At 32.8% G+C, this 26,698-nt stretch overlaps 1 protein-coding gene across 2 annotated transcripts in view; it reads left to right on the forward strand.

The window, feature by feature from the left end:
- WC2_1 (blue light receptor) overlaps window positions 1–26,698 on the forward strand; it is a 35,823-nt gene that overhangs the window by 8,444 nt on the left and 681 nt on the right. Inside the window, exons 2-8 of one of the 2 annotated variants that reach the window (XM_051208010.1) lie at window positions 11,817–12,143; window positions 14,026–14,162; window positions 17,917–18,051; window positions 18,902–19,076; window positions 19,555–20,073; window positions 21,817–21,887; window positions 25,503–25,771. In XM_051208010.1, the coding sequence (XP_051069606.1) occupies window positions 11,817–12,143; window positions 14,026–14,162; window positions 17,917–18,051; window positions 18,902–19,076; window positions 19,555–20,073; window positions 21,817–21,887; window positions 25,503–25,770 (1,632 nt within the window). In that variant the 3' untranslated portion in view covers window position 25,771. The remainder of the gene's footprint in view (window positions 1–11,816; window positions 12,144–14,025; window positions 14,163–17,916; window positions 18,052–18,901; window positions 19,077–19,554; window positions 20,074–21,816; window positions 21,888–25,502; window positions 25,772–26,698) is intronic. The other variant, XM_051208009.1, reaches the window with a different exon arrangement.

Raw genomic sequence — 26,698 nt, forward strand, 5'->3', positions numbered from 1 at the left:
GTTGCTGAGATCGCCTTTCTTCGGTATTTTGATCAGAGGTCCTTCTTTCCAGTCTGTTGGTACTTGTTCCTCATCCCAAATCTTATTGAAGAGAATGTGGAGTATCCTTTCTCTTGAAGCTTTTTCCACCGTCGTTGCTAAATCTTCCACATATTTACGTTTGTCGGTTCTGATGCTCCTCTTCACTTGTTTGTTTACTTCTGTGTATTCAGCTTGTGCCTTGGCTTTTTCCGCTCTTGTTCGACTAGTATTGATTGCTGCCTTCTTGTTCCTCCTTTCTTGAATCTTATCCAGTGTATCAACAGTGATCCATTCCTTGTGATGGTGCTTCTTGTGGCCCAGGACCTCATGACATGTTGAAGTGATTACTTCTTTGATCCCCTTCCAGTTGCTCTCCATAGTAGTTCCTTCTCCATTGAGTAGATCATGAAAGGCCTGGAACTTATTGCTGAAGAGTATCTGGAATTTGTTGAGTTTGTTAGTATCCTGAAGAAAGGCCGTATCGAACTTTTGTGATATTGTCCGCCTCATTGTCCAATGCTTCTTGAGTTTCAATTTCATCTTGGCGATCAGCAATTGATGGTCTGATGCTGTATCAGCTCCTCTCTTGGTTCTCACGTCTTCCATCATCCTCCTGAACTTTTTGTTGAAGCAGATATGGTCGATTTGGTTTTGTGTAGAGTGATCCGGTGAAGTCCATGTGGTTTTGTGAATGTGCTTATGTGGGAATATGGTGCCGCCTATGACCAGTTTATTGAAGGCACATAGGTTTTCAAATCTCTCACCATTTCCGTTCCTTTCTCCCAGTCCGTGTCGTCCCATGATGTCTTCATATCCAGTGTTGTCCGTTCCAACCTTGGCATTGAAATCTCCCATCAGAATGGTCAGGTCCTTTGTTGGGCACTTCTCGACGATTGACTGCAGCCTATTGTAGAATTGGTCTGTAGCGTCTTCATTGTAGTCGTTGGTAGGCGCATAGCATTGGATGATGTTCATTGAAATGCACTCTTTCTTTGTTGTGAAGGATGCTTTGATGATCTTTGGTCCATGAGATTCCCATCCTATAAGTGGCTTTTGTGCTCGTTTGGACAGCATCAATGCAACTCCTTGTGTATGTGGAGCATTTTCTTCTTCATGGCCGGAGTATAACAGGAGGTCTCCTGAAGTTAATCGTTGTTGTCCAACTTGGGTCCAATGTATTTCACTGATCCCAAGTACCTCTAGGTTGTATCTTCTCATTTCTGCAGCAATTTGGAAGGCTCTCCTGGTGTCCCACATCGTACGAACATTACATGTATCTAAATAAATGGTTGCTCTGGTTGTCAGAAGGGGCATCGGCCTCGTAACTTCCGAAGGAATTCGGCTTTCATCATGATGCGTCATAGTTCTTCTAAATGAAGACCTTCTGACTCCCAGGGCAGAGTTTAAAAAGTTTGAATAATTTTTTATAGTTAGCGTTTTTGTAGCGAGTTAGTTTTCTACGGGATGAGGTCGCTAACCCCATGCCCAACCCTCCTCCTTTATCCGGGCTTGGGACCGGCAGGAGCCCCCGAAGGGACTCCAGGTGGAGTTCATATCACACAGATTTACAGTTAAAGACATTATCATTGAGTTTTTCGAGAGACTAATAGCTTACTGTGAGGATGAAATATATACAATACTTGATTACCGACTAGTAACATCATGCTTATCTGATCTTTAGTTCTGCATGAATTCTGTTAATCAAGTTTACAGTATCCCTACTATTCTTAGTTAATTTCAACCTCACATACTTTCTCAAATGGTAGGAGGTTGGAGTCAATTATCATTCTTCTTACTGAACACCTTTTACATCCTTTTCCACAAAACATGTTTTCAACTTTATAAAACCTCAAATCAAAAGATAATGAAACTGAAGGAAAAGTACCTTTTAGGAGCATTATTTATATAAGTGGTTAGGGTTTTAACGAACATATTTACATTATTGTCACTAGAATGTAAAAAATCTCTAACCCACATCTTATAATGCTATCTAGGTTTAACTAATCCTTTGGATACTAACTGACACGTAATTGAAGATTTAATAAAGATTTGATTTCCAGTGTGTTATGACATATACCCCCGTCAATTTACCAAGTGAAAAAACCGCTAATCAAAATACCGAATTCTATAACCTTCTCTCTGTGTTAAACCAATGACAAGTCAACCAGCATTAGCAGCTTCGAGTCAACTCTTAATCCATATTTGTCCCTTACATAGAAGCTTCACTTCTAGCCCAATCCGTCCAGTCCAGAATGCAAATATCGGCCTCCGCTATATGAATAATATAGTTCAGACATACTGAGTTTATATACAATCAGACCAGACCCCATCACACCATAAAATAAAAAATAATAACTATACAAGATCAAGCCAAGAGCGGCTGTAACTAATAGACTGGAAATAAATTAAGAATAGTAAATCACATAACAGTAGCCAGTAGGTCAAATGAAAGCTTGTGATAAAAGAAATACGAATTTACATATAATCTAGTTAATAATAATAATCTAATCAGAATATATGCAATGATAGTCCATAAATAATTCCTAGCAGTCACCATTCATTTATTCTTGGTTCAGATATAACACAGTGCATCAGGGAGAATATGCAGATTAGTAGGATATGTCATAAAATTTAGCCTATGGGAGACTAGTTTGTTAGAGATCACATTTAACTATTCGGGTATTACCCTAAATTCTAGAACATCAAAATCGTTTTATGTTTTTTGTTTGCAGGAATGACTAAGAAAACGCATTTTGAAGTACCCTTAAATCTTACTGTTGTGTTAAAATGTTTGCATGATGTGTATTTCATCTTTATTCCACTTCTTATCCGGTAATTGCAGTAGTGCATACAATTTTTCGAGACCATAATGTACTTGGATTTACCAGAAACGTCTATTCTTTGTTTCATAGGATTTTTAGTGACTCGAGAGCTGACTCCAGGTAGATCGTTTTTGATTGTTATCGAAATCTTCGTATATTATTATCGACTTAACTCGCGTTTGTGAATAACGGAATTAAATAAATTAAAAATGAGAATGAACTTTGAATACGTTTATTTCGTACAATCGTTGATCGGAAAGCGAACCAAAACAAAATGACGCGCAATCGAGAAGGCGATTGGGCCAAGTTGGTTTAATCAAGCGTGAATCAATATTTATAGATGAACAAAAATAAGTTACATACATATGATGAATAGGAAACAAGTGCACGAACACACGATCATATAAAAACAGTCAAGGTTGATAAGCGAATAATTAGCAAAGATCAAGACGTGATTCAAAGAGAATGAATAAATTGGCTTGTCAGGAAACCAGAATAAGCTATGTGGGCTTAACATAGAAACCAACACCACATATTTTTAATTTTCTATTTGTTTAAAATATTCATATCAAATGAAGAAAACTAACTGTATCATACTAATGAATTTATTTAACAATAACTTCAGTTTCTTAGATATCTGTAATCTAGAGAAGTAGACATATTTTCAATGTTGCATGCACTTTCTGTACGCTGAATGAGTAGTTTGTTGTAAGTGAACAAAAAGAAACCATCCATCTTCATTATTCTTTTTATAATACTTGATTTTCCTACCGGCAATTTCCATCATGAACCAGCGTCAATTTGTAAATCAGCAAAAACCACAAGACATAGACGTCAACCGAGAATGGCTTCAAAATAGATTTTTCATACGTTCTAACAAAACCCCTTGGTGTATAAAGTCAATCATAAGGGTATCTAAACAGTATTTTATCAGTGCCATCAGTGTTGGATACAGGTGATACTATGTGGCAAAGTGACTGAATTTGAAGACGTTAGGCAATTCTTTGGCTTCAATATGTTGCACTTAACACATAAGTCCATATCACTGGTTCCAGTTGAGTGTCAAATCGTTGTGCGCTGCAAGAAGGTTTAAAACGAAGAATTGATGATCGGTGGATTCTTTTTCGTTTTCAAAGGTTTCCAACTAACTTCAGTTCATGATAAAAGTTGCTTTCTGAATAGTTTGAAGAACGATCTTTTCTGATTCAGCAGCAGTCTGGATGAAAGCTATGGGTGGCCATACCAAAACACAGCATCAGTCCATGACATCACTGACAACTGGAATTAGCCAGTTTCATGGGTACAGAATACCTGGTTGGGGTCCACGTAATCATCGTAACCAATGGTTAGAGACTTTGAATAATACGGCCTAAAATCGTTTGCAATGGTGCTGATGAAATCATAGTGTGATGGAAGCTACTAATAATACTGCTGCGGAGCACTCCATGGTAGTTATTACAGTCGACAACCGAAGACATGAGTTTGAGGAAGTCAAACGCACAGAGAGTTTGGAATATTGTGAGACCAGAAGAGAATTTGTAGAAAGCAGTTCACAACCAGCTTGAGTTGCGGAACACAACAGTTGCAGATGGAAGACTGAAGACTAAGTGTATATATTTCATATACGATGTGTGTTCACTCCAAATAAATAAATAATATATGTGCGTATACATATATTCCATATGGGCTTGGCTTGTCCATACATTACAACATTAGTGAGCCATATTTTCTGAGTTTTAGTAAACCATAGGCCATTTCATAGATATAAAGACAAACAAACTTATTTATCATTAATTTAAAACAACGTACGTAAGTTGTATGTGTGCATATCGCTGAATATTCTCAGAAATTAGACTTAAATTTTAAGAACATTGTTAATAACAATTGTAGATATCTCTGTCGTACAATGAACATGGATTTTAGTTCTACATGGAGCATAAGTTTCCTGAAAATTTTAGATACATCATGCTGATATGTTTCAACCAACATAGAACCTATTTAACATTTAATTTGATTACATCATACGTTTAGTTGTTTACATCAATTAAATTTCTCTATGGGGAATCTAACAACTTATTCTTAATTATTAATAAAGTTTCTAAAGATTTCCTAAAACTCTTCTTTTAATGCAATATAGATATCTTTTATTTCAACTAAGTATATCCTTGAACATTCATGCTTTAATCTTTTATTATATGAATTGAAGTTAGACATTAACATCGTTGGATGCTGTCTCATTGGTCTACAGGTTAAGCGTTCGCACGCGAGACTGACCGGTCCTCAGATCCCGCGAGGTGGGATCGTGAATGCGCACTGCTAAGAAGTCCCATACTGGGATGAAGCGGTCGTCCAGTAATTCCAGGTTTTTCATGGTGGTCTAACTTAAATTGACTCATGAGTTAAATTATTAAATTCAAAATAAGTAGTGTATTACTAACATGTTCAGATACATGTAAACTACAAAATTTCTAATTTTAAACGAAATTGTATTGTATTTATATTAGATTAATAGAACGTTAACTATCCTCTATCTATCTAATTGAATTCGTTTCTATCTTACTATTAAAATGATATCGAATATGAAATTGAACAGTATGAAAAGATATCCAATCGTAACAATAACGACATCAAATGATCTGATGATTGGATTAGAATAGAATCAATCATTTATAATTAACTTATTCTATTACCCCTTTTTTCTTTAACTTAACGTACTTATCACTTTTTCATAATATATATATATATATATATATATATATATATATATATATATGCTGGTATATCACTATAAGGAATATAACTTTATTTTCTACAAAAGCAACAATGAAAGAAAATTCAAATTAGAGAATTCGTTCAGTATTTGTTTTCTTTTAACAAATTTAAGTTCATTTATTACAAATTAATTCGATTATGAAACGACGACAAAAGTTAAAATCACAATTTTCACCAATAATTTATCATTTAAAACCGGTACTTATTAAATCAGTTAGTTCATCGGAATCTTCAGTTGGTCAAAAAGAATTTGAAACTGAAAGTGAAACAATTGATGATACATCAGACTTGGAATTAAAATCAATTACTTGTAAAACTGATATTTCAAACAGTCTTGATACTGTAACACCAACGCCGAAAATTCCACTTTCTTCTTTATCTGAAACACTTTCAGATGATTCAAATATTAAATGTTTTAATTCTTATTATTTATCTGATGCCAGTGGTAAACCAATTCAAGGGCCAATATTTTTAAGTCCATATGACAAAGAAAAACCACATATACAACAAGAGCAACGACAGAAAATTCCAGTTAATTCAGTTTTATTACCAAAAGAATGTATGAATTCCTACCAGAATCATCAAACTACTATTGAACATGTAATGCCTTTCATTGATGATAAAGTAAGTTCTACAAACAGTTTAAAGGAAAATAGTCGACTGGCATCCAAACACATTCAAAACCCACTTCCAGAAAAGTCTTTAAATGGAAAGAAACCAACCACGTACTATATGAAACGATATAATACATCAGGGGAGCTAGAAGATAAAGAAACCCAATTTATTGATATGAAGTCGGTGAATAAACCCATAGGATTACAACCGGACCTTAAAACGGATATAACATATTCAAACACCGATAAAAACCATGTTAAATGTCATCAATGTATTATTAAAAATCATGGTAGTGGTAAACAAAACGAAGCTTTATTAAGACATTGTTCAATGTCAAATCTTAGCAACAATTCATTAACACGTAAAAAGTTAAATTCTAGCCTTGATTCATTACAACAATTAATTAAAGATCATGATACTGATTGTTTAGACAGTACTACGCTTATTTCAGATCGGGAAAATAACAAGAATAAAGATCAAGCTGAAGAATGTTTGGTTACTTCAGAAAATGATAATCAAAATTTACATACATTTAAATTAAAAAAGTCTGTAACTCAAAAGAAAAAAAAAGATTTCAGACCGAATTCTCGTCGATGTCAGTCAGTTACTGGATGTAAAGTTATAAACAGCTGCTTAACAGACCATAAACAAATGAATCGGTATTCAGACAGAAGTTTTAGTCATGATTTAATATGTTCAAGAAATCAAAACAAATTACCAACAAAAACGTTGTACAGTGAAAGAAAAGAAAGGACAAATAAAAATACTACAGAAAATTATTCTTACCGGCAAAGATTCAATTACTTATCTAGTTCTTCAAAACTATCGTCAAAGTCAAAGGTAATACGCAGGTTAATAACCTAGTATCACCTGATTGAGTTTTAAACAAACTAAAAACATAATTGTTATGAGGTATTTTGTTTAAGGTAATTTTAGTATACTCAGTTATTTACCTTATTTATCAATAGAAATTATTACAAACTGTTTTATGCAAATTCATCATACTTTCATCAAAATTCCGCTGTATATGTGTAGTGAAGGAGAACACAGGTGAGGACAATCGAATCATATTTGGCACAACATTACAGAGTTACTTGCTAAAATAGAAAAATTATACTATAATATTTAATTTGCAAAATGTTCAATAATTGTCTCGGACTTCATTGTTTTTGCATTTCTATACTAATTGCTTTCTATTCCCGTTCTTCCTTTCTTGATCTTCCCAATCTTCTGCTGCCAGACATTGCATTCCTGACTCGCGTTATATACTAGTAATGTCAATGTAAGTAGCACGCACCACATATGGAGTAGTGTTTTATACTAATTGGATTTTATTCATGTTTAGTCCTAATAAATTACTATAAACAGTGTTGTCCAGTAAGATAAACTCATATGGTAAGAAAAAACCTTTACTATTTAGTAACATATTATAGATCATCATATTTAAGGAATTAACTAGAAAAATGTCCAGCAGTATGAAATGATCTCATCTAGTTGATTTTTTGGATTGATTAGCATTTCCAAACGCTAATGTTTCCCATTACTGCTTATACTCTTACTACATCTACCACTATGGGATTTGGATTGATAATTGTATCTCTGTGCTAATGTGGTATGGCAAATCGAACTGGTGTACGCACGTACTAAGTTCTACGTTGTTACTGACTGACTGAATTAATTATCAGTAACTAATGATTGATGAATAATTATAATAATTCAAATGAATTTAATTATTATTGACTTAGATTTTTGATATTAAAAAAAGTAGTATTTACAAAAGGAAAAAGTCATTTACACATTTTTTAACTTTTGTTTAATGGTGTACTTGTCTGTTGCCAGAAAGATTTTTTTTTCTAGTCCTTATTGAAATGTTGCGTAATAATAGAAAGTGAATGAACTGATAACAATTGAAAAGTTATTGAAAACTAAGTAGTCTATGATTATCATTTTATTTTAGTTCAGAAATCCCTAATACAATAGTAGTGACACATAGATAATTTGACATGATAACTTCAAGTCTCGGGAAACAAATAGAACATATTTACTTCATTGAACTGGGATCCAATAATTTTTTTTTGGTTTTCACATGTTATTAACCTGAAATTTATCATTAACTTCATCTAATATCAATGTCATCATTGAAACGTTGATTCAATGACAACTTAATTGTTTACACAGAACATATTTTCTTTTAAATAAAAACTACATTAATAATTTAATCTTTATTTATTTAGTGGTTAAGATTCAAATAATGTACAGTGATTTCAGGTTGAACGTTTGACAGCACTGTTTTGTTGTCACTTTTTTTTTCACAAAAAGTTACTAGCTAACTATCGACAGTGTCAAATCATATTAAACTGTTATTTAAGCCAGTATTTTATGCATTAGTCTCCTGATTGTACTGTAACTTCGACTAAATTAACTGTTAATACATTTTGTATTGGTTGTATAAACATTTCCTATTGATATATAGGACTTTAATTGATCAATCTCTTATTCGCATATGTGCATCTTATGCGGATTGCCTTGATATTGCCTTAAATCAAAAGCATGATAATTAGCGATGGATGATGGCTAGCAATGAAATCCAGGACCCTGGCATCCATCTGATGAGTCCCGAGTAGGACGAAATGCGCGTCCTGGATTCCACTAATAGCCATGTTTTTAACTTTTAATAGTTTCGTCAGTGGTATTACTACTTTTCCTGGGATAATAATCTGTAACTTACAATAAAAGTAAGATTCTGGAAAGTATCGGCATACTTAAATAATAATGTCCGTTAGTCAATATTTAATTCAATGCGCCTTTTCCACTTTTTTCTAACTAACTTGCATTTTCTTTTTACTGAAAATTTGATATAAACAAGGTAATTGAAGGTAGATATATGATTATATTGATTGAATGTTAATCTTTTACTCGAATGATGAATATCAATGTGCTTGTTTAAATTCTAATCTGAAAAATGTTTCAACCTTAATAGTTATGAAGAAAACTCCTATAAAATTTATCAAACTCTTTTATGGTATTTATTTTAAGTTGTAATGTATCTCATAAGAAAATACCATTTAAGTATATGAAGATCATATGTTTCGTTTGATCAATTACATTTTATCTAACATTTTCTAAGTCATCTAATGATTCTGTTTGTATTGTTGAATATTTATAAATCTGTTTAAGATTCACATATCATTCATTTGACGTAGAATACTCTAAGATAGTGTGCAAACTCAGTTTCACACAGAAGTATATATATTTATGTATATATATCCCTACATGTAGTAGAGAGCATTTTCATATAATATATCAGATGGCAATTTAACTGACTAAATTTTTAAGCTACTTATGTTTTATGATATTGCATAAAAGTTACCCAAAGCGATTTATACCTATGATTTCATTGACTGAAATTAGAAAAACCGTATTCTAATACTATGATCAAATGACAACATGTTCATCAGATGACTTAAAGCTTTTGTATTCCGCTTTTTTATGAGATTAAATGGTGCAAGCTGATTTGGAGAATAAGAAGAGGAGATTTTTTGCTTATTGTTTTTAACTATCAACAGTTCTAGAAGTTTTTACTAAATCACTATTGAGTAACTGTTATCTTTTGAAATTACGATCTAAAAAAGTAGTACAATAAGTATTAGCAAATATTTAGTTTCAACATTATGAAATCCCCGGTTATATTGAAGTAGAAAAGCAAGGACTAGTTATTGATTCATGTAATGACTTATTTTTGTATATGTTTTACACTTTCTGCACTGAACATTTTCACTCTTACCCGATTGTTTTTTAATTATAAATCATTACGTTCATTCATCATAATTAAGTATGATAACATTGAATAAAATATATTTTTAGAATAGTTAACTAGCAACTAAACTTTTATAATGACCTTAGTGACAATACTTTCAGTTCTGTTGCACAATTTAAAAAAAAATTAATTGGCAATTAAGAGCTCTAAAGATATTTTAAAATAAGTTTCCAAAAGGAATTAAATACTTTTTATTGATTCGTTGAATAATTCATTTCACATTTGATTATGTATTCACCCAAATATCTAAATAGTTTCAAAAATACTACTGAATTATATAAAGTATTAAGTGTATCAATAATTAGTCTGGTGAACAACCTTAAAATCTTAGTAATTTACTTTAATTTTTCACAATCACCTATCACCAAATTTCTTTATTCATAACAAAAAATAACGCATTGTTATTGCTTTAGTTTATTTACTTAATTATTGGATAACTAGAAGTATTATCATCGAGAATTCACGACAAATGTTGATTAAACGTGTCTCTACTTTGTATTACTAAAAAGATGTTCAATATGATATTTCATCATTTAGAAGTGTGATCTAAGAATGGTTTGTAAAGAAATAAATTTAATAGTTGAATTCATGAGTCAATTAAAGCTAGAACACCATGGAAAACCTGGAAGCACTGAACGGCCATTTTCTCCTAGTATGGGAGTCCTCAGCAGTACGCATCCACGATCCCGCCCCCCCTCGAGATTCCAACAACAGGACCAATCAGTCTCGCGTGCGAACGCTTAACCAGTAGACTACTGAGCTGGCATCCAACAGTATTAATTTCTAACTTAGATCAATCCATGAAATTGCGCCACCATCCACCATTGTTTTTACTGAGTTACTATCTCACAACGGAAAGGGGTTTTGTAAACAGAACCCTTTCTGATTATAATCAACATATGCTCACTAGTGACGGTCTCCAAGAGGTTTTTCGTGTAGTTCTTGTGAGAATCCGTAACCAATGTAGTTCAACCGGGTCCTTTGTGAGATAGTAACTCACTGAAGACAATAGTGGATGTGTCGTTCGATTTCTTGGACTAGTTGAAGTTAAACATTAACACCGTCGGATGCCGACTCAGTGAACTACAGGTTAAACGTTAGAGTGCGAGACTGATTGATCCTGGGTTCGAATCTCTTGCAGCGGGATCGTGGATGCGCACTATTGATGAGTCCTTCAGTAAGATGAAATGGTTGTTCAGTGCTTCCAGGTTTCCCATGGTGGTCTAGCTTAAAATGATTCACGAATTCAACTATTAATTCACTATTATGTGCACAAAACCCCTTCCTGAAAAAAGTGAATGTTTTTTTTTAGCTAAGATGTTCCTTGTTTTTTTTGTTTTGTTTTGCAGTATTTTCAATTTTCAAAACTTGTTTTTATTCATTTATGAAAAAATGGTGTTATTTATGCAATTAAATTCGAATAGATGAAATATCCTGTTTATTTAGCATATGTCAGTTATATTGACTTGAGTAATTAAAAGTGATGATATTTGGATTCAGTGTTGTTTTTGGGGGGGGGCGGAATTAGTATTCATATCTTAAAACTTCCATCTTTTTTGTATAATAGATTATGGAAAATTAGCCAAACAAGCACTTTACTGATTTCTAGACGTTTTTTTCCTAAGTTCTGGCGTTTTCAACTCTATCAGATATATGACAGTTACTATTAAATAACATTGGAAGAATTTCGCGCAATATTACTTATTCAATACATTCAAATGTGATCATTTGTCCTACTGTTTTATTTATGTTAACTTTTCTATGTTTAGTCACAATCTAGAAGAGTATCTTCAAAATCAAACAGTCGAGTTCGTAGTTCATTGAAAGTACGCAATAAAGGTTTAGATAAAAATGAATATAATCAGAATGATAGCATTAATCATCATATTCATTTTGATCATCATGAAAGAAGATTGCATAGTTCAAATAATCAAAGAACACAGCGAAGTCAATCTCCAATTGAAAATAGAATAAATACTATTAAAGATTCCGATTACAATAGATCAATTCATTCACCAATTAGCTATTTTTTAGATTTCAATGATAAACCAGATTACAATCAACATTGTACAAATCTTCACTCAGAATATTTTCCCGTACGTTATACAATTTTTTGTTGTTATTGAAAGTTGACATCTTTTTTGAGTCGAAAATTAATTCATAAAATGTAGTACAGTCACAATATTGTAGAGTAAATAAACTAATGGGTTATAATTTTAGTCGAACAGCTTACATTTAGTGAAAAATGTTATATTAGCCATTCCTTAATGTTTACTGGGCTCTATCGATCATGCTGTAATGTACTTATTAGTTTAATTAATATTAAATAGTTGAAGTTAGTCATCAGAAAGTCTAAGACTGAAGTTTCATGATGGATAGGTTTCATCGGTGATGCTTTTCTTCGAAATGAACGGACTGTTCTATATGGAACAGAACACCTCAATTCTAATATTTGTAATTGTTACTCCGTATGACACCAAGTTAACCTTCACAAACTCTCACAATGTCAAGTGTTGTTATTTGGCTGAAGTTATTTTTATTTACATGTGTAACAACCAGCAGTACCCATTATTTCTATTTGTAAATTATAAATGCCCGTCTTGACAATCTGGTTATCCTTTTCCTCTGAAAACAAAATTTAAGTTGATTTATCATCTAATCATATCATAACTTGATTATACAGAATAAATTACCTTTTTTGACATCATTTGTTGAATTATTGTCATTATCGTATGGGATTACTTCATTTACATATACTAACCGGGATAGTCGTATATTAACATATATTAATAAACTCAATGAAATAGCATTTTCTAATATTACTTGAAAATTACGTCTAGGATGTGCCTTTTATTCTACTTAAAACTAGCCGTATGGATGATAGTACATTATGTTGAAACTTGCTATGTTATTGAGAACTCGATTTTCGTTTCACAATTAATGTTTACCTCACCAAAGAAACTCTGTAAATAGTTTTGCAAGATGGAATTCTCCGTGTAAACTTCAGAATTCCGAGAAAAACTCAGACATCAGTTCAGTGCACTTCATTTATAAAAAAAAGCACAACACGTCCAGGAGCTTACCAACTTCCACCATTTTCAATCGTCGTTATTCATTCATCGGCATTATTAAGTGATTTATGTAAACAAAATATTTACCCACAAGTTGGTTTTATGGGATCTACACCATTGTAACTATATTCAATTTTATATATACATATATATGTTCTTACAGCTAACTTACTACTTCAAGACTTTGAATTTTGGACATTAGTAATTTCGACTTCAGTTTTAAAGTTTTATTCCGACCAATTACATGACGAATTGAAATCCCTGCATAGTTTTTGAGCATATCCAGGGATAATGTCTTCTTCGTGGAAATAACTTGAAATAGTTAATTCATTCTTCCATTAAGCGATCATTTGCTAAACTTATGATCTATTTTTGATCATTTCTTCTTTTTTACTGGTCTTTAGATAATGTTACTTCATAAACTGTTGCTATTAGTTATAAACAAAATTGTTTACTTAAAATCTGTTATTGTTCATGGGGTCAAAATGTGAGGACGGCTCACGGGTCAAGTCGAGGAAGTTCTAAGAAGCTCAGAAAGAGCCGAAGATATTTCATCGAATCATCTCTAGAATCTCGACAAGTAGCTTCCTTATTGGACGAATGCTAATAACCCCCTGTATGTGGATCGGAGGACTATAATGATGATTTCGTTTTTACTAAAAACTATAAATGCTTGATAGTTTTGTATCATAAGTGATACTGTTTGGAATAGCATTCCTTTCATTTGTCTTTTGTCTTCTCATTTGCGACTTGGTGGATTCTAGAGTTATATACTGTTTATTAAGAATATAAGTTCTAGATATAACTCAAAGTACCTACATTATTCTTCTATAGCAACAAGAAGTAAATAATTTTCTTTGCTACTTTCTTAATAGTTTGATTGTAATTAAATATATATTAATTACAGATAAATAAACAACATGCAGATTCACCTACATATATTAATTCTGAGTATGCAGATAATCTACCTAAAGCATTTCACTCAACAGAGCTGCAAACTGAAAACCATTCAAATGAAAATGGACTACACAACAAGAGTATTCAGTAAGTACTTAACAATTGTTCATTGTAATTTTTTCGTCTATAATTTTCAACAATGAAATGAATCATTAACATTGAAGGTTTGCAAATAGTTTTGAGCATGTATGGTTGTAACCACAATGCAAACAATGCTGCACAGATGTTTCCTCTTCATGTTGTGTTTCACAACAGAGTCATAGCTATCTAGTTCCTTCTAGGTTTACAGTGGTTGTCAAGTTAAAGTCAGTCCCTAATGTAAACTACAAAATAGCTTATTGCCTTCAAGTAAACGTTTTTCAAGATTGTATCTTACAGTCATGTGTTTAGTTATTAGTACTCTTTCAGATGTACTACTTAAATAAAATGTAAGCAAATTATTGTAAATAAGTCTCTGTTGTGTTATGTGCCCAGTTATGAAGAATAATTAAATTTGAATTCAAATCATTATCTATCTAAAACTTCGTAAAATAGTCTGTGAAATTTATATAATCGACCTATACTATAAATGAGTAGTTGTTGTTTCACTCCGAAAATTCCCGAATCGAATTTTGTTATGTACTGAGAAACTGTCTTGCATTTTTAAAGAATGCTTTTATTAATAGTTATTCGCTCATTGCCAACTGATCGTTTTGTTCTTTGTTTGGTGACTAAAAGTGGCCATTTATTCATGCTTAAATCATCTCTAATGTTAATATGCAAACGTAAATCAGAATTAACCGTTTCAGAATATGTTGTGGCTTACAGATGCCAGGTATCAAAGAAGCATTAACTTCAACGTGTCAAGAGATTCTGGGCCTCAAGAAGCATCATCATAAGGAATGGATCTCTATAGAAACACTGGACAAGAAAAAAAGACTAAGAAGACAGCAAATGACAACAGCCGAACACGAGCAGAGAAAGTCCAAACACAAGCTGAGTACATAGAAGTAAACAAGCAAAGGAAGAAGAGCATTAAAGCCGACAAGCAGAAATACGTGAAAGAACTAGCAACAACGGTGGAAAAAGCTGCAAGAGAAGGAAATATGAAACAGCTTTACAATACAACGAGGAAACTAGCACTGTAATATAGTAAACCAGAGAGACCAGTCAAGCACAAAGGAGGCAAGCCAATCGCTGGGATTCAAGACCAGTGGGACAGATGGGTAGAGTCCTTTGAGGAACTCTTGAATAGGCCGGCTCCAATGAATCCACCGGACATCGAAGCAGCACACACAGATCTTCCAATAGATGTCAATTCACCAACAACGGAAGAAATCAAAATAGCGATCAGACAAATCAAGAGCGGAAAAGCAGCATGACCCGACAACATACCAACTGAAACACTGAAGTCAGACATCGAACTAACTACAAACATGCCTCACCTGTTCAAGAAGATTTGGGAGGAGGAACAAGTGCCGATGGACTGGAGAGAAGGATACCTCATCAAGATTCCAAAGAAAGGCGATCTGAGCAAATGTAAGAACTACAGAGGCATCACACTACTTTCAGTACCAGGAGAAGGTTTCAACAGAGTTCTACTGAACCAGGTGGATGACGCAGTAGACCCCCAACCTCGACATCAACAGGCTGGATTCCTTATGAATCGCTCGTGCACAGACCGAATTGCGACACTACGGATTATCGTTAAACAATCAGTTGAATGGAATTCGTCGCTATACATCAACTTCATTGATTATGAAAAGCCGTTTGACAGTGTAGATAGAAGAACATTATGGAAACTTGTTCGACACTACGGAGTTCCTGAGAATATTGTCAACATTATCCGGAACTCATTCGACGGACTACAGTGCAAAGTAGTGCACGGAAGACAGCTGACGGACGCATTCCAATTAAGGACTGGAGTCAGACAAGGCTGTATACTCCCTTCCTATTTCTTCTGGTGATCGACTGGATTATGAAGACCTCGACATCTGAGGGAAACCACAGAATACAATGGACAGCTCAGAAACAATTAGACGATTTGGACTTCGCAGACTTCACAGACCTAGCCATCCTATCGCATACACACGAACAAATGCAGATGAAGACAACCAGTGTAGCAGCAGTCTCTGCATCAGTAGGCCTCAACATACACAAGGGGAAAACCACGGTCCTCAAATTCCAAACAGAGAACAACAATCCAATCACACTTGATGGTGAAACTATGGAAGATGTAGAATCCTTCACATAGCTGGGAAGCATCATTGATGAACAAGGAGGTTCAGATGCAGACGTGAAGGCGAGGATTGGCAAAGCAAGGACTGCATTCCTTCAATTGAAGAACATATGGAACTCAAAACATCTGTCTGTCAACCAATATCAAAGTGAGAACCTTCAGTACGAACGTGAAGGCAGTTCTACTGTACACACGGAGCTGAAACTCAGAGAACTACCACAACCACCATCAAGAAGGTACAAGTATCTATATATAGTTGTCTACGCAGGATACTCAACATCCATTGGCCGAATACCATCAGCAACAGCCCTCTGTAGGAGAGAATAATCCAGCTTCCAGCTGAAGAGGAAATTATGAAAAGACGATGGAAATGGATAGGATATACATTGAAGAAATCACCAAACTGCATCACGAGACAAGCCCTAACTTGGAATCCTGAAGGGAAGCGTAAAAGAGGAAGGTCAAAGAACACATTACGTTGGGAAATAGAATCAGATATGAAAAGGATGAATAACATCTAGGATGAGCTGGAAAGCATTGCCCAGGACAGGGTTGGATGGAGAATGATGGTGAGCGGCCTATGCTCCTCCACGAGGAGTAATAGGCGTAAGTAAGTAAGTTACAGATGCCGATTAAAATAGTCTAAAATGTAATGCTTATCTTTAATAGATTATGTAAAAAAAACACTGGCATAATATTATTACGTATCACTGGTGACTGTAAAAAGCTGATTTCCAAAGATAGTTTTTTCAAACGGATTAACATATAGTACTGTAAATAGGAGGACTATTTTAAATACCTTGATGTTCATGTACATCTTTTAATTGGTAAATTCCCAGAAGTACTGAGTTAACACATGACCATTTCTTGACAAAAACCTGTTTTTTTTTAAAGTGTGGAAGATAACAAGAAGGACGAACATTAGTTTATCTTCAATTTGTTTCTAGTCATATTACGAAATAATTCAAGGTAATTCAAAACATTTAAACATGAAATTAGGCATTGTTGATTCATGATCATTAATTTCAATCCACTATTTTAATTATCTGATCTTTGATCACATAAAAGTAAATTCTACCTGTTGTTAACTCATAAATTAGTCCATTTTTAATACTCTTAAGCATTGTAGTGAACAAGAACACCAGTGTGCCAATCGAATGTATTTAACCCAAAATTACAGGACTTCTTAATAAAATCTAACAATCATAAAGTAAATGCTTAATTTGCAAAATGTCCACCAATTGTCTCAAAATGACTCAGACTTCATTGTTCTTGCATTTTCATACAAATTGCATCCTGTTTCCATTCTTCACTGTTTGATCCTCTTGTCTCTCTGCTGCCAGACCTTCTGTTCATGGCTAACATCATCTACTACTTATGTCAATATAAGTAGCACACAACAGTATTATGTTATAATTTAAGTAGTGTAATTGGTTGATGCAAACAAATTATGACTTTTAAAAGAAATTAATGTTACTATTCATTAGTTTCTTAACAAATTCTTTGTGTAACTGTTTATTTCACAAACATATTCCCTTCTTATTGATTTTTATCAAAGATATACAATTACTTGACTAAGTTGAATAAAATTTCATGTACTTTTCTCTTGAAATCTATATTTAGTTCACGTCGAAATAATTTACATACTATTCATCCGAATTCTTCATTTTATCGAAATTCAGACTTATATTCTGGATCATTGGATAGATTAAGGAGACGATGTCATTCAATTGAAAGAGAACTAGGTTCAATTGAAAGGTATATTTATGAAAATAAATTCCATAGTTGTTGTTTTTAAAATAGATAGTTAGCAGTCAATATTTAAATTAATTAATTATATGATTAGTTGACTTATGACAAAGTACTTTCAGTGACATATATGTAATAGTTTTCTTTATATATGGAGAAATGAAGTTTAATTATTATAATTGAGGTAACAGGATCAGATCACTTATTATTGAATACATTTTAACGTTACTGATATGACATATTGGCGAATTCAGTAAAATGTTTAACAGGCAAAAGTGGTGACATTTTCATTTATTCAAAAACGTGATCTACAAATCCTGATAAATAAACTTCGAAAAACTTCCGGTGATATGATCGAGTGTGAGATAGTTATCCTTCAAAAGAATGGGAAGATAATTGCTCAAAATCACGATTTAATTAAAAATAAAAGTGTAGTCTTGAGGTTAAGCACTTACAAGGATAGATTTAGGTCCTGGTCTGGATCGCTATCGGGATTGTGAATCCTCATCACTAAGGTGTCTCATACTATGATATAATGCTTGTCCAATGCCTCCTTGTTTTCAATGATTTCCCAACTAAGATCAGTCCGTTATGTAAAAATAATTATTCACCTTATTTATGTTATTGTTTTTTATCTTATTTCTAGGTACTTTTGATTAGTATATGTAAGAAGTTTGTTAATTGATAACAAGTGATTACTACCCTTGAGAGTTCTATTTTGATGCTATTTGGGTGTTGTACTGTTTTCGACTATACATGTCACATTTTCTTAATGAAATTATATTTAGTCTATCATAACAAAATAATCTATTTCCACTAATTACATACTTTAAATCTTTATGTTTTGTTTAATTTTTAGAGATAAATATGAACAAGGTTTAAATAATCCAATATCAGGTGATCCAAGAGTTGATGCTCTAACATCAGCCAATAGAATATTACGTCAAAGATTACATGATATACAAAAGTTACAAGAAAATAGAGAACATGCTTTGAATAAAGCTCATGAAATGGTTAATGGTTTGTTGAATAAGGTAAGTGAAAATAATGTTAAAGAAATAATGTTAAGAAATATATTGTTAACGATATCGATTAGTTTAAAATTTTACCAACCAGAACCAAAGTACTATATCCTAGATAAAAGCAATTATAATTCGACCAATGAGTTATCTTTAACGAATTCCTGAAACACTTAGACTAGAAAAGAAGAAGACTATTTAAAATTATTGAATAGTAATGGTAGAATACAAATTCGTCTATCAATAATAACTTGTTTCCTAGTTCAAGTAAACTCTATGCTGAATCATAACACTAATGATGAACTACCATAGGGTAACTTACGGTATACAGAAACGTAAACTAATCAGGATACCAGCATATTTAGTTCAGATTATAGTTTCCCAAACCCGTCAATACTAATTGATTTAAGTAGGCTATAATAACTCTTTCTAAAAGATCTTTATGTATTTTATTTTGAATTGTTTATTTTACTCTGAATACAATTTTACATAGCAACAAAAACAAGCCTCAATAATTCGTGAAAGTACACGAAACTTTGCACAAACACCGTCAACTTTATTAACAAATAATCACGATATTGATGACGATCATAATAGAAAAAGTTATATAACAAATTTATACAAACCAGTGATTAAAGATGATTCATTCAATTTGCCTACTTATACACCAACTAAATATAGACATTACCATAATCAACATCATTTGCAGTGTCATCATGATGTCAATCATATCACTGATCATTATGACCGAAATTATAATCAGCATTCACCATATAATCATTGTTCAAATCAACGAAAACCATTTAATTCTAGAAATAATTCAACAAACTTATTACTCGAAAAATTACGTTCAGATTATGCAGATTTAGCAAACAGTGTTTGTCGTATTGAAGAAAAAGCACGAGATGCTGCCTCTTCTGTACAGTCATTATTAAGACAATTTCAAATGGGTCTTATGGAACCGGTTAATTTCAGTTCAATGAATCAATTACCGAATAGTGATTCTCATGAGGTAAAATGAGTATTTTTTAATTGTTGTTGTAATAAACCAATGAGCTAAGGAAAAATTCGAGTAAAATAAAGGTGTATAATAGTGATTTTTTAATCAGGAAATGATGTTATTTGAGGAGCCATAGGAAAATAAGGCGAACTAAATAGTCGTTTCGTCCTAGTTCAATATTCCTCAGCGTTCCTACAGACCAACATACATTGAATGGAATATGGCAAATTCAGGTCACGAAATCCAGGTGCTTATGTTCTCACTTTTAAAGCATTTGTGAACTGTCACAATTTTTATTCACTACCGTCAACAGATTAATGTCACAATATAGAACTGCTTGACTCTTTTAGTCATAGCTTCTTGTTAGAATTTCAGGAAATTCATGAAAATGCTATTTATTCATGTAGATATAATTAATAAATTATTTAGATGTCCTTTTGAAGTGGACTAGCAACAATTGACAAACTGAAGTAAAATAGCTATTTGACTTACATTGGTTCATTAGTATTTAAAAATCAGTAGTCCATTATGTGACTAATTAGACATGGACAAAAAAAATCATCATCCAGAAACTGAAAACCACTCTACTTTTAGACGGGTGGTGGCTAACAGTGGTATCCAAGACGCGCATTTCGTCCACCATCCATCTTAACTTAGAATGCTTGTGACTTGAGGCAATATCGAGAAAATCCTCCTAGATCCACATATGCGAACAAAACACTCTAACCGTGTATTTGACTAGATTATCTTCTTTTGTTACTTTTTATATACATTTCAGTATTTTTCGGCTAAGTAAAATAATCCATGGCGAAGCTATAATTTATGGACAAACCAATCATATGTGAGATAACAGGTCTCAGATTTGGGCGCGAAATTCATTCATCCATTTGGTTAAATAGTTTCGGCATTATAGTTGATGTCACTTCGTGATGAAAACCCTAGATCTAATTCCTAATCTTAACCATCAACTGTCAATCACATTTCTATTTCCTGACACTGGTTTATAAACCTCATTTAATCCTTGTTATTAGGTGAACATTCTCAGGGTTATTTTGACGTCACGCAAAGGTTGTTCATGATAAGTCTTGTGGATTGAACGCTATATTCGTCTCCTAAGCTATTCTGTAACCCTCAAGCTAGAACTATACAGCGACCTGAACACGAGAGAGAAGGCTCAAAGTATGCGAGAAGTAGCTTATTCCAAGGTTCGTTTTAATACAGAAAATACAGGGTTTTTATAATATTTTAAATGTCCTTGGGTTGCTAGAAGATTCTGGAATGCTATTAAACATAGCAGCAGTGTAGCAACCAGTCAATCAGAACCTCTACATGTGACGTTTCGCATCCTTAATATTTTTGGCAAAAACTTCAAGTGAACGCTGATTGAACGAAACGCTTCTTAGTGATTCCTGATGCTTGCTTGTCTTTTGCAAGCAATTTTCTGGATCACCCCAACAGTTCATAAATTATAGTCTCACTCAATCTAGCTGGAATAATTTGTGTCTAAGTTTGAATCATTTGAGTTGTTGATAATTTTTCCCTAAATGAATTTTAATCAGGAGGCAAATTCAATTGATAAATTCTAAATAGGACGAAATGCATATTATCAATCACAGTTCCAACCATGTATTTTGAATAAAGCCGCTGTCTCATATACTTGTCAATGATTTGGATAAAATATGACTATTCTAATGAAAACTTGATGCATTTCGAAAAATCTTATTTTTTTTTTGTTTTTATTTTTTATTACTACAGTCATTTAATAGAGAGTCTTATTCAAATGAGTTATATGATAAATCTGTTATGCTTAGATTGCAAAAAGCAAGGTACGTTGAATAAATCTAATTTATCTATTCATGTTTTGATTTGAACTGGTGAATATGAATTGTAGAGCAATTAATTCCTTTGATAAATTTTGATAATGTAACATTGGTATTATTGGCTTATTATCCAGAGTGAATAGGTTTCAAATTTTGTCCACATTATGATTATTATTACTCGTATTATTATCCGTGTCTCCTCTTACACCGTTTCCAGTCTAGTTGATCTTTTATATATATAAATTTCACAAGTTGAAATCATGAGTCAACTGAAGCTAGACCACCATCGAAAACCTTGAAGCACTGGACGACTTTTCCGTCCTAGTGTGGGACTCCTCAGCAGTGCGTATCCTTGATCCCGCCCCCCTCGAGATTTGAACCCAGGACTTATCAGTCTCGCGCGCTAGCGCTTAACCAACTAGACTACTGAGCCGGCATCCAACGGTGTTAATGCCTAACTTCAACCAATCCACGAAGTTGAGCCACCGTACACCATTGTCTTCAATGAGTTGATATCTCAAAACAGACCTGGTTTGTCCTCAACAAGTATATGTGTGATCAGCTTGTTCGTAATGTATTGCACTAACATATCACATAGTTCTGATAATCTTCGTCTTCTTATTATACTATCGAAATATGAATTGTGTTGTGGAAAAAAAATAAAATTTGTATTCACAGTTTCAAAAATTACTTGTCAACAGTTAAGGATAAGAAAATAATAATGTCGGAAAAAAATTTACAGAAGTCGAACAGTGTTCAAAACGTGAAGATATTTGTAGTCCGCTACGCTAAATCCTACCAAATTGCAAAACGTAACGGATCTTCAAAAATGCAGTGAAAAAAAGCAATATTTCAGGATCTTTTAAATGTGATCTTAGTTTCTTTTTCTGTGGGAAAATTTTCGATATTATTCAAAGATACATTCTTTATGCAATCTCTTGATAAAGAGACATTATTATGTTCACCATGGACGTTTATAGAGATGCAAATTAAAGATTGCATATGACCGAACATTAAACAAAGAATATAGTAAATGTATAAACAAAGATGGATGGTGACTAGCAATGGGATCTAGGACGCACGTTTCGTTCTATTTGGGACTGGTCAGCTGAATATAAGTGCATCTCAGAGTTGATGTTCACTCTGGGACTCGAATCCAGTACCGTCCACTTTAAACGCCAAACATCAACTCTGAGGTGCAGGTACCTCCAGCTAACAATCCCCAAATAGGAAGGAACGCACGTCCTGGATTCCACTGCTAGTCACCATCCATCTTTGAGTATAAAGCTTGTGACTTAAGGCAGTATCAAGGCAATCCACACAGGATTCACTTATGCCAACAAGAGACTGATCAATCGCAGTCCTAAACATCAATGGGAAGATTCAAGTAAACAAAACTAACTGAATTTAATATAGTAGATCGTTATGATTTTATTTACCACTTACTAGAGTTCAGAAATTTTCATCACCGTAAAGACATTCCTAAAAGTTTAATAAACTTAAATTTACCCACATTAGTGAGTAATTGACCTTCGTTTAAAAGATATCATTACCAATTAAAAGCACATATCATATGCTATATTAAAAATCTGTTAGTCTCCCTATCCAGTTACACATTTAGTCCGAGAAAATATGGGACCTGACGCGATTGAGCATTGGTAAAAGTTGAAACACCTTAGACTAGCAAAAGAACAAAGACAAAACAAGATAATTAACAATCGAGTTAATATAATATGATCGATGGAAGGCTAAACGTAAATATAATTCATAAGAAACTAAATAGGGTTAAAGAATGTAATGTATAAGAGGACACTTAACTCTAGATTTAAGAGAACATATCTTTTCAATTCGAATAACTCATTGTGAATGATTTTGTTCCTATTACTTTCATTACTATGCACTACATGAATCTTCGTTATATCAACAAATAAATAGTAAAAAATCAAAGGAATTTCAGCTACTAATAATTTTAGTAAATTTAGTAATCATAAATCTAAAAAAGAACAAGTAGTATAAATAAATTCCCTGAAAAATTATAACATACTTAATTACTCTTGTTACCTTTCGTGGAGAAGCATAGGTTGCCCACCATCATTCTCCATTGAACTCTATTCTGGGCAATTGTTTCCAGTTGCTATTTATTCCTTCGACGTTTTCTTCCAATCCCCAGAGCAATGTTCTTTGATTTTCTTTTTTTTTTCCTTTTCCCTTAGAAATTCCAATTCAGCATTAGCCTTGTAATACAGTTTATATAACATAACAGTACAGTTATATGTGACAATACAAAACGCATAATCTACATTACTATCTATCATAAGTTGATACACCTTTAAAACTGTTTATCATGGTTATCACATATGAAAAAAATGTGCTTCTTATTTATTGTTAGAATAATATAAAAATATAATTTGATAAATCAACTTTGTATTGGTCAAAATGAATTTTGTCTTTATCAGATTCATTACCTGTATAACGTTTATATTAATGTTATACATTTTTATTCAAATGACTCATGTATCTAGTTCAATGAACTTTGAAAACAATAATAAGTCAGAAATTGATATTTCAAAACTGGCATTATAATTTAAGTCATATATTTATGTTAATGTTTGAATAAGGTTCGTTCAGAGAGATGTGATTATTCGAAATATAAAAATATATGAATTACTATCATAAGGGGTTTTGTGGAGATTTTAGTAATTTCAATAGTTGAGATCATGAGTCAATTGAAGCTAGACCATCATGGTAAACCTAGAAGCACTGGACGGCCACTTCGTCCCATTGTGGGACTCCTTAACAGTGTGAATCCACGACCCCGCCTCGCGGGATTCGAATTCAGGACCTACCAGTTTCGCGCGCGAGCGTTTAACCATTAGACCACTGAGCCGGCATCGGACAGTGTTAATGTCTAACTTCAATTAATCTGCAAAATTGAGCGACACATCCACCAATGTCTTCAGCGAGTTATCATCTCACAACAGACCTAGTTGAACTCCACTAGTCACTGCTTCTCACTAGAACTCCAGGATATATTTTAAATATATATATATATATATATATATATATATATATATATATATATATATATATATATATATAACTAGAAATCCTTATTTTTGTCTAGATTTAAGTGGAGATCTATCAGTTCATTGAAGAGAAAACTCATTTTTATTCAATTTCTTTCAAAGTACATGATATTGATTTCCAGTACTCCAAAAAGATCGCCATATCTGAGATGTTTGTTGAGAGACAATATGTAGGTATAATTTAATGAGTAACTCACAAACTGATATTAACGACTGAAATCCTTTAGTAGTATAAACTGACTAAATGTTCCATATGAAATGGATAAACTGGTGGTGTGGTGATGTATTACATATTAAAAAATGTTAAATTAGTGTAATGTTTTGTTCCAACAAACTGTTCTGATGAAAAGAACGTCTTTGGAAAGTATACGTACAAAATAATGACTTAAAATTATTGTAAAGGTAGAGATAAATAATACCCACGCATCTAAAAATACTAGTCAATATAGTTCTTGAAAGTATACCTCATATGATTGACTTCTGTCACAACAATCCATTAGATCTTAATACTCTGCTAATGTCTTTTGTATTACAGAGATACATTAGATCAATTGAAATCTGATTCGTTCCGGCCATCAATAAACCTCCAAAGACAAGTAGACTATACTGTACCACTAACAATATCAGTAACACCAACGACCAATTCATTATTATCGTCCTCAATCCCAGTAATGACAACAACATCTGGTACAGTTCCGTCAAAAATGAATCATTATAATCTACATGAACCACATTTAAAACATCCTAATGTGTATAATCGTCCTTATACTAACTCATTAAGATCAACTTGGCATATTAGTTAAGGTAAGTATTTCTTTCATATATAACAAAATTTTGTTTTATTGTATTGTATCAATAAATTAACAAAATATTATTATTTTTGTTTCCTAAAGTTTTACCGTTTTGATTTTATACATCCATAGCTCCTTTATTGACTTAAAATTTAAATTAAATTTCTTACTAGGAAACTTATGAATGAACTATATTCATTCCAAATGTGAAATGTTTTCATATATTTCTTCTCACTTGTACTTTGGATTGGATCGTTTTTAAGTGATAGTGCACAAGCGAGCTAACTATTACTTAATTGTTCCATCGTTTCCTATATATAACAACACCCGAGATTGATTTTATCGTAACGTTTACAGTGATATATTAAACATTTTTCTGACGAAACTATGATAATATTATGATGGGCGGTGTCCGAAATCTGATACTGATGCACGACGTGTTATCCGCTAACCCCCCCCCGACTGATTAGTTGAGCGCGAAGACAAGAGTGGTTGAAAATGTATGTTGGACTACCAAATAAAATGCACAAATTTATACATTTACAACTCTATGCCTTAGGGAATTAATCCACTTCATAGACAATAAAATGCATTTGTCCTTCAGGACACTTCTGATTGCCATCGACTGAACTTCTCGTTGGTCCAATTCAGATTGGCTTATCATATCAGATAGTTATGTCTGCAGCAAAACCTAATTCATTAAACAACCTTTTTTATGATTTCAAAGTTATCTTAGGTGTGGTAGACTTAATGTGCTTAGACTCTGTGATTATATACAGGCCCTTACTTGATAGATGTCTTGATATTATTTATACTTAAAGTTTGATTAGATTACGAAATCCATGTTCTAAATTCAACAATTGGCCACTAGCACAAAATATAGTCAGTAATATTCTATCCTTTCAAAATTATTATATTCTGACAGAAACTCATAGAATTC

This window comes from Schistosoma haematobium, chromosome 3, assembly GCF_000699445.3.
Source record: "Schistosoma haematobium chromosome 3, whole genome shotgun sequence".
Lineage (NCBI taxonomy): Eukaryota > Metazoa > Platyhelminthes > Trematoda > Strigeidida > Schistosomatidae > Schistosoma > Schistosoma haematobium.